Consider the following 11,750-nt stretch of genomic DNA (forward strand, 5'->3'; position numbering starts at 1 on the left):
AATGCAGTTGATTTTCTTTTTTGTAATGCTAATAAGGAAAAAATGAGAGATTTTAAGAATTTTTGTTTGCAAAATAACCTTAGACCTAAGAAAATTCAAATAGAAGTTGACACTAGGTGGAACTACACTTACATTATGTTACAACAAGCATATGATTATAGGATTCTCATACAACAAGTTCACAACTTTCACAATACGGAAAATGATGAGTGGTAAATAATAACGATTGGGTAGATGCTAAGGAATGTATTGAACTTTTACAAAAAATTTATAATGCAACTCTTGCTTTTTCTAGACAATTCTATCCCACGGTAACAAGAATCTTAGCCTACTTAACGGAAATAACTAGAGTTTTATATGAGTATAAAGATAAATCCGGTTATCAAGCGGCTATTTTTTCTATGACAACAAAATTTAAGAAGTATTTTTTTTCCATCCCAAGTTTATTTATATTGGGTTCTCTTTTAAATCCTTGTTTTAAAATGTCTTATACTATAGGATTGGTTAGACAAATTTAGAAATTTTTAGAAATTTTCGAGAGAGTTAAACCATCTTTAATTGACGTCGAGCTCGCGGTTGATGCTGAATTTAGAAAAGCTTTTACTCATTATTCTACTTTGGAAGAAAGTGCTACACTCGTTGCTTCACGCCCTAGTACTTCTCAAAGTAGCAAAAAGGGTTTATTGGGTTTGTTGAATTTAAAAGTTTTACATTCACATCCAACTCCTTCTCATAGTGCAAACTTTGATGAATTTCACCTTTATTTGATGCAACCAAATGTGGATATCTCCCCACTAGATGATTTAGACGTCTTAGCATGGAGGAAGAAATATAAGGTGAGTCATCCGATACTTTCAAGAATGACTTGAGATATCCTTATGGTTCAAATATCAACCGTGGCTTCAGAAAGTACATTTAGCCAAGGAAGACAACAAATTGGAGACCATAGACACTCATTATCCGGATTTAGCTTGCAAGTACTGATTTGCATTCGCGATTGGATTAGATCGGAGCAACGCAACCAAAGCTTAGGAGCGGTGGAAGGTGAAGAGGAAGAGATTGAAAATTTGATAGCAAGTGGAGGAGACCAAATTGAAGACTTTGAAGATATCTCAATAACCGAATTTAATATTGCGGAGATTAGCGAAATGATTCAAACTTTTTGATTTTATTCTTGTACTACTTTTTTGCAACTCATGTATTATTTGCAAGTTAAAAAAACTACAACTTGCAAATAAATGTTATCCATTAATGAATAAAATATATGTCTCTTTGAGCTTTCTTCTATTTACTTGTGTTCATATTCTTACTTATATTAAGTTAGGAATGTACCTAAAAATATTAAGAATATACTTATAATATACATCTACTTAAATTAAAAAATAGAAAGTTTTATACTTGGAAAAATAACTTAAGTTATAATACATATAACTTAAACATATATATATATATATATATATATATATATATATATATATATATATATATATATATATGTGTGTGTGTGTGTGTGTGTGTGTGTGTATTATAAGTAGCTAAGCATATAAGTTAAGTTTTTTTCTAAGGTTATAAATTTCTATTTTATAACTTAAGTATATTTATATTATAAGTATATTCTTAGTATATTTTAGGTATATCTAGTATAAATATACTTAAGTTATAAATAGAAAGTTATAAACTTAGAAAAAAAAAACCTTAGAGAAAACTTAACTTATATGCTTAGCTATTTATAATATACACATACTTGAGTTATAAAATAGAAATTTATAAACTTAGAAAAAAAACTTAAGTTATATAGTAACATAACTTATAAACTTAGAAATAACTTAGACATAGTGTATATATATAAATATATTTATATATAGTATACTTGACCTTGAGTTATAAAATAGAAAGTTATATAACCTTAGAAAAAAAAAATCTAGAATTTTATAATATTCATAAGTTTTTAGTTAGTAAATATATAAACTTAATTTATGATACATATAACTTAAGCATATAACTATATATATATATATATATAACTATATATATATATATATATGTTGTTAGTTAGTAAATATATAAACTTTAGTTATAAACTTATTTAACATATATAAATATACCTACAATATACTAAGAAATACTATAATATACATATACATAAGAAGAAAAAAAAATAATACATTTTTTACGTTTTTAACCAGCCGGGTACGGTTTCCACATTTCCACCCGGTTAACCGGTGACGGGCGGCCGGTTCCAGATTTTTGACCGGAAACCGGCCGGTTTCAACTGATTGACAGGTTTATCCAAGCCTGATCAAGATACCCTAAAAAAAATTGGAAAATAGAGAATCAAAGAAATCGAGAACTTAAAACATAAACAATTGTAGTCTTTTCGAAAAATATACTTGTTCAAACATTCTTTGTAGTCACTTTACAAAAAAAGTCTCTTACCATTGGTCCAATCCTGATGAACTCTCAAGTCACTTATTTCATAAACACATTTGATTCCAAAAGTTTCAAAGTATACAAAGTAGGTAGCTACTAAATTTGTGTAGAACCCTAAAAGAATACATGTAAGTATCTGATAAATTTTTCCGAGAAATCAGATAATATTTTTGTAAGAGAAGAGACAGAATAAGAAACAAAATAACCCATACCTAACGCTAAATCAAATGCTAATCTTCAAAATATTGTTCATAATCATCATTTTTCCTTTAACTTCTTTGTCGAGAATTAACTTACTGCAATGCTCATCGGAAGATCACTTTTTGTACATAATACATAGTTCAATCCAAGTTTAATACAAGAGAAATTGAAATAAAATAAAATAATTTATTTAAACAACTAATACTCTATCATACACACAGAGAGAGCAAACCAAAAAATTTATGAGAAAAGACTTTAAGGCATAAGATGAAAAGTGAAAACTGCAAGACTGAAGCATTGCAGAGACAAATGAATGAAAAATATGAGGAGATATACTAACTATAGAAGAAGATATAAATGTATGGACATTAATATGTACTAATTATTCACTTTAATTGGAGATTAAAATGTTTAACCCATGAACATGAAATGAGCAAGAAATGGTTGAAAGATGGAATAGACATTAACACGTATTAATTGTCCATTTAATTGGATAATAATAATGGTTGTGGTCTTTCTATAAAAGAGAATCTGAAAAATAATGAAAATATACAAATGAAGAGGAAAAGATCAAAAAATTGAGAAAAAAGATAAATGCCAATGGAGGCTATAGAGAGGTGCCACATAGGATTGTCTATGCCTAGCTTTATATTTGTTTACCCCGAATTTAGGTAATCAATTGAATTTGTAAGTGAGGTATAGGATATGTGGATGAACTTTAATCTATTTTGGGTTTATAGGAAATAATTATAGATTTGCGTGCTATAGCATGTGTACGTGAATATATACGCTAATGATTGAAATAAAGATATGGATGTTTGTGACTAAGCCAACTATATTGGAAGAATAAGCATAAAATGCCATTGATCCGGACCAAAGGAGAGAGAGCTTCAATCTATAATTTCTATTACAATGTTCTTGATCTTGAAAAAGCTAACCTTTAAAAGTAGGGAAATGTCTCCTATTTATAGTTTTGCCTTATGGGCCTTACATACAACATAAAGCCCCTTTAGAATAAAGAAAACCCTAAAAGGATAAAGTTGGGGTCATACGGTTTGACACCCGTACGATTGGTAGTACAATGTGGCAGAACGGTCTTGACGCGTGACAATTTTGTAACTGATCACCCAGACTAACGGCCACGATCAACTCAGCCATGGAGAAACCGGACTAACGACTACGATCTACTCGGCCACGGAGAAACCGGACCAAACGATTTCCTCCGCTTTCTTCTGATCAACCACTTCTAGTGCAATACCTCTGGTCCGAAAGAAAGTCTTCATGCTCGTGCTTGTTTCTTTCTTCCCTCGATTCCCGGTCTCACCGGTCTAGCATAAATCCAATTTTTACCGTATACAATTTTATATATAGATATAGATATAGATAGAGTTCTTTTACCTAACCATGACTAATTAACATGTATTTTTATTCATTTAATCACTTAACCCTTGTAAGTCTTCTTACCTGACAAATATGTGCTATTCCCCGGGGTTAAAGCTGTTCCGTTGGAGAATATCTAAATAAGATGGTTGGTTTTTGCAAAATCGTACTACTACTAAGTTAAAGAGTGTCAGTTTGCATATAAAATCTGCTTCTTTATGACAAGTTCCCACTAAACCTTTAACCTCTTCTTTGTTTTTGCTCTATATGTAATTCTTATATACTTACAGAGTTGCGTTATAAAATTATTTACAGAATCTAGATACTCAATATTTGTTTTTAAAATTAGTATTTTTCGGGTAAGTTTTGTTGGAATATTAGGGAAGAGAAGCACGCTGTGTCTCTCAAATTCTTTCTATATGTAATTCTTATATACTTACGGAGTTGCGTTATAAAATTATTTACAGAATCTAGATACTCAATATTTATTTTTAAAATGAGTATTTTTCGGGTAAGTTTTGTTGGAATATTAGGGAAGAGAAGCACGCTGTGTCTCTCGAATTCTTTCTTACAGATAGTGGAGGAAATATTTTTTGATCAACTTGACTTACATAAAACATTATACTGCCTAGGTATTTATAAAAACTCTTCCAACATGTACTTTTTCTAGTACATATATCTTAATTTAATTCTAGATTTTCTATTCTCTAGTTCATGAATAAAAGCATATGTGCATCAATTAGCATTAATTTTCTAATACATGCATGAACTAGGTAAATTCTCATGTACTTGGATAAATGTAGCTTTTTTCAACTAATTTTGGGTCACATGAGCGCAAAACGTAGATGTCCCCTAAGTAAAACTATAATATGAATTAACTAAAAAAGCCTACATTATTTGAGCCAGTTTTTCACACCTCGACTATTCTATCATGTTATATCTACTAAATCACGAGGTGACTCTTGTCCACCGAAATTTAGACAAATAAAAACAACGGAAAAGGGCCAGATATGTCGTGGAACATACGATATTACGCGCTTTTTCCCATTGGTTAAACATTGTCCTAGATGTGCCCTTACCATTATGTTTTATACCTACTCGTGCCCTTGATTTAACGGAAATCCGAAAAAATATATTGATGAGCATATTTGTTCAGTTTCGCATAGTATAGGGGCATGTTTGATTCATTGAAGTTCCTGAACTACATATTGTACTTACAATTCTCAGTTTTTTTTTTTTTATAGTGCACTTTATGCTAGCCAATGTTTTTTTGATACTGCATTTCGAAACTCCACACTTATCGTGCAACTCCGCACTTTGTTCTCTTATTCTTTCAGTTGCTTATGAAATGTCAGAAGTTTTGAGTTCTTCAAATAGCCGTGGAAGGGTTTGTGGATGTGGAGTTGCTGCGCTCCATCTCACATTATGCACTCCAAATAATTTTGGGAGATGTTTTTTCAAGTATCATAAGTCTAATGTAAGTTATCATTTTGTCCTTGTGATTTTTTTTTTTTTTGCGATAGATCTGTAATGTTTTATTTTTATTTTTATGTTTATATTTTGTTGCAGCAAATTTATTTCCTTGTGATTTTTGTTGCATGTATGATTGTGTAGATATTGGGACTGGAAAGACGAAAAATGTCTAGAAAGAACCATTCAGGTGATAAACAAATTAAAAAATAAAAAGGATGTTCCCATTAGTGAAAACAATCTTTTAAAAAGGGAAAATGGCGCTCTTAGTGAAAACAATCTTTTGAATGAAAAAATAAATTCTCTTCTGCTTGAAACTTTAAAGGAAGTAGTGATTGAGTTTGATACAAATTCTTCTACTATTAATAACGAGGGTTTTAAGCAAGTTGTGCCAGAAGTTGAGGCTTCTTCTTCTATTAATGGAAGACTTGAGAATACGAGGGGGGAAATCTATCTTATGTTAGGTTGCCTTGTTTGAATTGTGGTTAGTTACATGTTATCAGGGAAGATTTTAAAAGATGGATGTAATTGCATTTGATCTTTTTGTTGTATAATTTAGATGCAATATAATGGTAGATGGATTGTAATTGCAAATGTTTTTTATGTTTTGGAATTCAATGATATTTTGAGTCATATTATTATTTTTGTACCATAATATTAAGGAATTTCAATAGTTTTAAGATGCCCCTATACTATGCAAAATAGAACAAATATGCCCTCTAGTATATTTTCATTAAATTAAGGACAAGAACAGGTTCAAAACATAACGGTAAGGACATGTCTGGAACAACATTTAAACGACAGTGCAAAAGCACCTAATATATATCGCATAGTTGAAGGACAGATTTGACCCTGTTCCGTAAAACAAATTACTTTTGTGTCTTTTACCTTGGAATTTGAATTTAAACCTGATCTACAAATTCTACCCACTTTATTAATCACTTACCAACAATTTTGGATAACCAGCACTAGGCCTGTGCACGAATCGGTTCGGTTTGGTTTTGGCCATCATCGAGTTGAAATTTCGAATTTCGACTTTCTAAAATTCTCAACCAAACTCTATCCATTCTAGGTTCAATTCGATTCGTTTTTTATTATTTCGATTCGGTTACACAAATCGATTTGTACGGTTTATTCGAAATTTAAACAAGTAACTATTTCATTTCAGTTTTAGAGTAAACATAACAAAAAATAATGAGATCCTAAATTTGCAGCCTTATAACCAAGATATTAACCAAGAAAAAAAGCATAAACTTGCAAGCATAATAGCATATAAGTAGCAAAACAAGAGCTTGACAACTTGTGCAAGCATACAAATCCGCCAACACCACATTGCATATACCAAATTAGTCATATTAGTCACTAGTGGCATATAAATTTGATTTGTTCGGATCGGTTCGGTTGATAATTGAAGCCAACCGTATCCGAACCGTTAAACCGTAATATTTTACAATTGCATTTGTAAATTGAAATCGAATTGTATTATCCAAATTGAATTATCCGAATTGTTTCGAATCGGTTCGGAAATTCGGATTGAACCGATTTGTGCGCAGGCCTAACCAGCGCAGAAAACTTTAGAGGCAACATTTTTTCGATTACGTCTCCAAAGAGAAACTTTGGTCAAAAGCGGTAAGGTCGAGGTTTTATTTTATTATGAGTAATAAAAGAAGCTAGGAATTTACACGATATATTGTGCCCCTTATGCATGGCTGCACCCAAGTTCCATCTAAGGATTCTAGTTGTAGACCTTCAACTCTGTTGCCCCGCGCATGTTTGATTTTCCCCGCATCATCGCTCATTCACAATCAAATTGGAAAAAGAAGTTTACAAAATTATACGAATCCAATCTATTATATCATGTTCAGAAATGATTTCTCTCAAGTGAAGTTGTAATTGCTATGCATTGTCTTCGAGCTGCTGTTGACTCCATCAATCAACAGGTACGACGCAATTTCAACTTATTTTTTGTTTCATCCTTTTCGAAAAGCCTAGAATTGAATCTTGTGGTGACATTATTACATGGGCAATGCTAGTTTTCTACAGACCCTTAGAATTTCAAAAATTAGATGTTGCCTGAGTGCGGAGTATCTTGATTTTGAGTTTTCTTCAATTGGCCTTTATCTCTCTGTCGATCTTCTCTTTTTATCTTATTTTTTGTTGTATATCTAGGTGAAAGGGATTCATATATCTCTAGATGAACGTATATTAGCTGTTGAATTTGAAGCAGCAAAGCAAGTGGAAGGAAAAACATCCAAAATAGATGGACTGTGACTGAAGTTTAATCTAAGGATTTAGGTCCATAATGTCTCTATCAAATAATGCTTTCCATCTCTCTATTTGATTGCTCAATAAATAGTTTTGTGAGATCTTCCTTTCCTTTTTATTAGTACTTGCTTATTTCTTTCACTTGCCAGCTACTTAAAACAACAAAGAGACCTCTTGACATCTCTAAGTTTGGAATCAACTGGTAGATTTGGTGATTAAACACTTAGTATACTGAATTAGGAACTTAAAAGATGCCAAGTCTAATGAGGAGAGGACAAGTGCTTTGAGTTTGTTTAATGATCATTAATCTGTAGTGTCATATTCCATAAGATCGGGATTAGCTTGCAGCAAAGCATTGTTTCTCACTCTTATTAATTTTGAAACCTGATAACTGTACAAATTCTGGAGTAGATGGAGAAAATAATAGGACAAACATTGATTAGGGACACTGACCCGTGATGAAAAGAGCTATGCTTAGAAGGCGAAAACCGCTTTTGCCAAACAATCAACATGCTTATTTGAAACAATATGCATTTTCTTAGTCTATGTTGTTGCATTAGATTTGAGAAAGTTAAACTGAAACACCCCGGAACACAATTATGTTGGAATTTGGAAAAGATGAACATGGTTTTCACTGCTATAAGCTTCATTTCTTCTCTTTACATTTATGATTTAACTCGACAAGAGACCTTACTACATCCCTCATTGCAGGCCTGGTGGTTGCCTCGAGTTGAGCACATTGAAGAGCCAGATCCATTATTTTCAGGGCCTTCCATTGTTCTTCTACATCCCAGAGACTAATTTCTTCGTCAAGAAAGCAAAGGAAATTGTTGCTTCTCTGCAAGTTTTTTCTCACCCAGAAAACAATGTCTAATCCTTCTTCAAAGCTGGGGTCTACTGGCATTTTTCTGCAGAAGAGCTCCAGTAGAAGAACTCCATAGCTATAGACATCACTTTTCTCTGTCAATTGAACGGAGTATGCGTTCTCTGAATTGATGGAGGGACAAGGAGAGGGAGGGGGGCCAGGGGAGAAAGTATTAAAAGTTATTAGTTCATCGAGGTAATCTGCCAATTAATTATACTGAAAACTAGCATAGTAGCGTGTGGCTTACCTGGAGCAATGTACCCTAGGGTCCCAACAATTTTGGAGTTTCTCGAGTCTTCATCAGAATCTGATACTATTTTAGCAATCCCGAAGTCTCCAATCTTTGGTTCCATCTCAGAATCAAGCATCACATTATCTGATTTGAGATCTCTGTGAATGATTTGAGGAAGAGAATCATGGTGAAGGTGTGGGGTCCAGTCCCCTATTTTAAGGAAGAAAGTTTTTTCTTCCTTTTGACAAAATATACAATTGGCAGCTATTGTTGAAATGAGAAAATCGGCTACTGAATGTGTTCATAGTGAACATCTTGACTTTCTACATTCAAGTGATGTCACTGATGACATCAATAGTTCCATTTCATCCCTATAAATAGGGAAGTTTTCTATCATTTGTTAGATCATCAAGATCATTTGCTATACACACCAAAATCTCAGACAATACATCTGAGTGAGAGCAAAGTGAGGTGTTCCATAGACTGTGAGAAAATAGTCTGTGAAGAAAAATAGAGTGTGAGTGATATTGTAGTAAGGTGGGAAATCAAAAGAGTGTTATTTCTTTTGTGGGTGTAGTGGTCTTAGGAGTATTTATACTCGTTACTATACAGTGTAAAATTCCTTACTATAGTGATATAAGTTGCTCCTCTTGGCCGTGGTTTTTTCCCTTATTCAGAAGGGTTTCCACGTAAAATCTTGGTGTCATTATTGCTGCATTTTATTCTTGCTGATTTAACCATAAGTTAGTGTTCCGCGTTTATCACTAATACCGTGAATATTATTTTTGCGGGTCTATTTTATTCCCATCAAGTGGTATCAGAGCCAAGGTTCTGTCTGAGTATGCTCTGTGGTTGCAGCACAGTCTGAACTTCCACATCAGAAAAGAATTACTTTGGTCTTCGAATAAAATAATATTTGTATTTGTGATAAACGATGGAAGCCAACACTAGTAGAATGGTTACTTTGAGTGGCGTAAATTATGCCATTTGGAAGGGCAAAATGGAAGATTTGCTCTATGTCAAGAATTTTCATCAACCTGTCTTTGGAAATAAAAAGCCTGATAATAAATCAGATGAAGAGTGGAATTTGTTGCATCGGCAGGTTTGCGGCTTTATTAGACAGTGGGTTGACGATAATGTGTTGAACCATATTTCTGGAGAGACACATGCTCGGACCCTATGGGAGCATCTTGAAAGTTTGTATGCTCGAAAAACTGGTAATAACAAGATGTTTCTGATAAAGCAAATGTTGGGTTTAAAATACCACGATGGTTCCGCAATGACAGATCATCTGAATATTTTTCAGGGGATCATGAACCAGTTATCTGCTATGGGTATTAATTTTGATGAAGAAATTCAAAGCTTATTTCTACTTGGTTCCCTACCAGATTCTTGGGAAATTATTAGAACTTCATTATCAAATTCTGCTCCGGATGGTGTGATCTCTATGGATCTTGCCAAGAGCAGTCTTTTAAATGAAGAGATGAGAAGAAAATCTCAAGGTTCCTCCTCATCAGATGTCTTGGTGACTGACACTAGGGGGAGAGACAAGAATCGTAGTTCTCAAAATAGAGAACATCATAGAAGCAAATCCAGAAGCAGACTTAAAGATATTGACTGCTATCATTGCGGGAAAAAAGGGCACACAAAGAAGTTCTGCCGGATTTTGAAAAAAGAGAATAGAGAAAAGGAGGAAAAGAAAGAAGATGGCAATCGTGTTGCCGCTGTCACTACAGAAGATCTTGTTACTGTCCTTGATGCGGATCTGATAAATATTGCTTGTGATGAGTCAAGCTGGGTTGTGGACAGTTGTGCCGCATCTCATGTGACATCAAGGAAGGAATTTTTCTCATCCTATACTCCGGGTGACTTTGGAACTTTGAGTATGGGTAATGAGACTGTATCCAGGGTGGCTGGTGTTGGAACGATTTGTTTGAAAACTAGTATTGGAACTAAACTAGTTTTAAACAATGTAAAGCATGCACCTGATGTTCGTTTGCACTTGATCTCTGTTGGTGTTTTGGATGATGAGGGATATGTCAGTACCAATGGTGCTGGAAAGTGGAAGCTTACTAAAGGTTCCATGATTGTGGCTCGTGGCGAAAAGCGTCGTGGTCTATACTGGACTACGGCCTCTACCTGTGTTGATATGGTGAATGCAGTTGAGAGCAATAGCTCTTCAACGTTATGGCATAAGAGGCTTAGCCACATTAGCGAGAAAGGACTAAATGTTCTGGCCAAAAAGAAATTATTGTCAAATTTCGAAAGTGCTAAATTAGAAAAGTGTGAGCACTGCTTGGCTGGAAAACAAAATAGAGTTTCTTTCAAGTCTCATCCTCCTTCAAGAAAGACAGAGTTGCTTGAGTTGGTGCATTCAGATTTATGTGGTCCAATGAAGACAAGGACTTTGGGTGGTGCACTTTATTTTGCTACCTTTATTGATGATTGCTCAAGGAAACTTTGGGTCTACGTCTTAAAGACTAAAGACCAAGTGTTGGGTGTCTTTAAGCAGTTTCAGGCCTCAGTTGAAAGAGAAACTGGAAAGAAGCTGAAGTGTATTCGTACTGATAACGGTGGTGAATATTGTGGACCGTTTGACGAATACTGCAAGCAACAGGGTATTAGACACTAGAAGACTCCTCCTAAGACTCCTCAGCTTAATGGTTTAGCAGAGAGGATGAACAGGACCTTGATGGAAAGAGTCAGATGTTTGCTTTCTGAAGCAAAGTTGCCGAATTCCTTTTGGGGTGAGGCTTTATTGACCGCTGCATATGTTATTAATATTTCCCCTGCGGTTGCTTTGCAAAGTGATGTTCCAAACAGAGTTTGGTATGGAAAGGATGTTTCCTATGACCACTTGAAAGTGTTTGGTTGTAAAGCTTTTGTACATGTGCCTAAAGATGAAAG

The 11,750-nt window shown here is 33.8% G+C and overlaps 1 protein-coding gene across 1 annotated transcript; it reads right to left on the reverse strand.

Moving 5' to 3' along the window:
• Positions 1-8,260: 8,260 nt before the first annotated feature.
• LOC132632152 (leucine-rich repeat receptor-like protein kinase PEPR1) lies at positions 8,261-9,059 on the reverse strand. Its single transcript, XM_060347992.1, has 2 exons — positions 8,859-9,059; positions 8,261-8,733 (listed from the first exon to the last, which is right to left on the reverse strand). Exons 1-2 carry the CDS (start codon positions 8,977-8,979, stop codon positions 8,393-8,395), a joined length of 462 nt encoding a protein of 153 aa, XP_060203975.1. The 5' UTR covers positions 8,980-9,059; the 3' UTR covers positions 8,261-8,392.
• Positions 9,060-11,750: the final 2,691 nt, after the last annotated feature.

This window comes from Lycium barbarum, chromosome 3 (genome assembly GCF_019175385.1).
Source record: "Lycium barbarum isolate Lr01 chromosome 3, ASM1917538v2, whole genome shotgun sequence".
In the NCBI taxonomy this organism is placed as follows: domain Eukaryota; kingdom Viridiplantae; phylum Streptophyta; class Magnoliopsida; order Solanales; family Solanaceae; genus Lycium; species Lycium barbarum.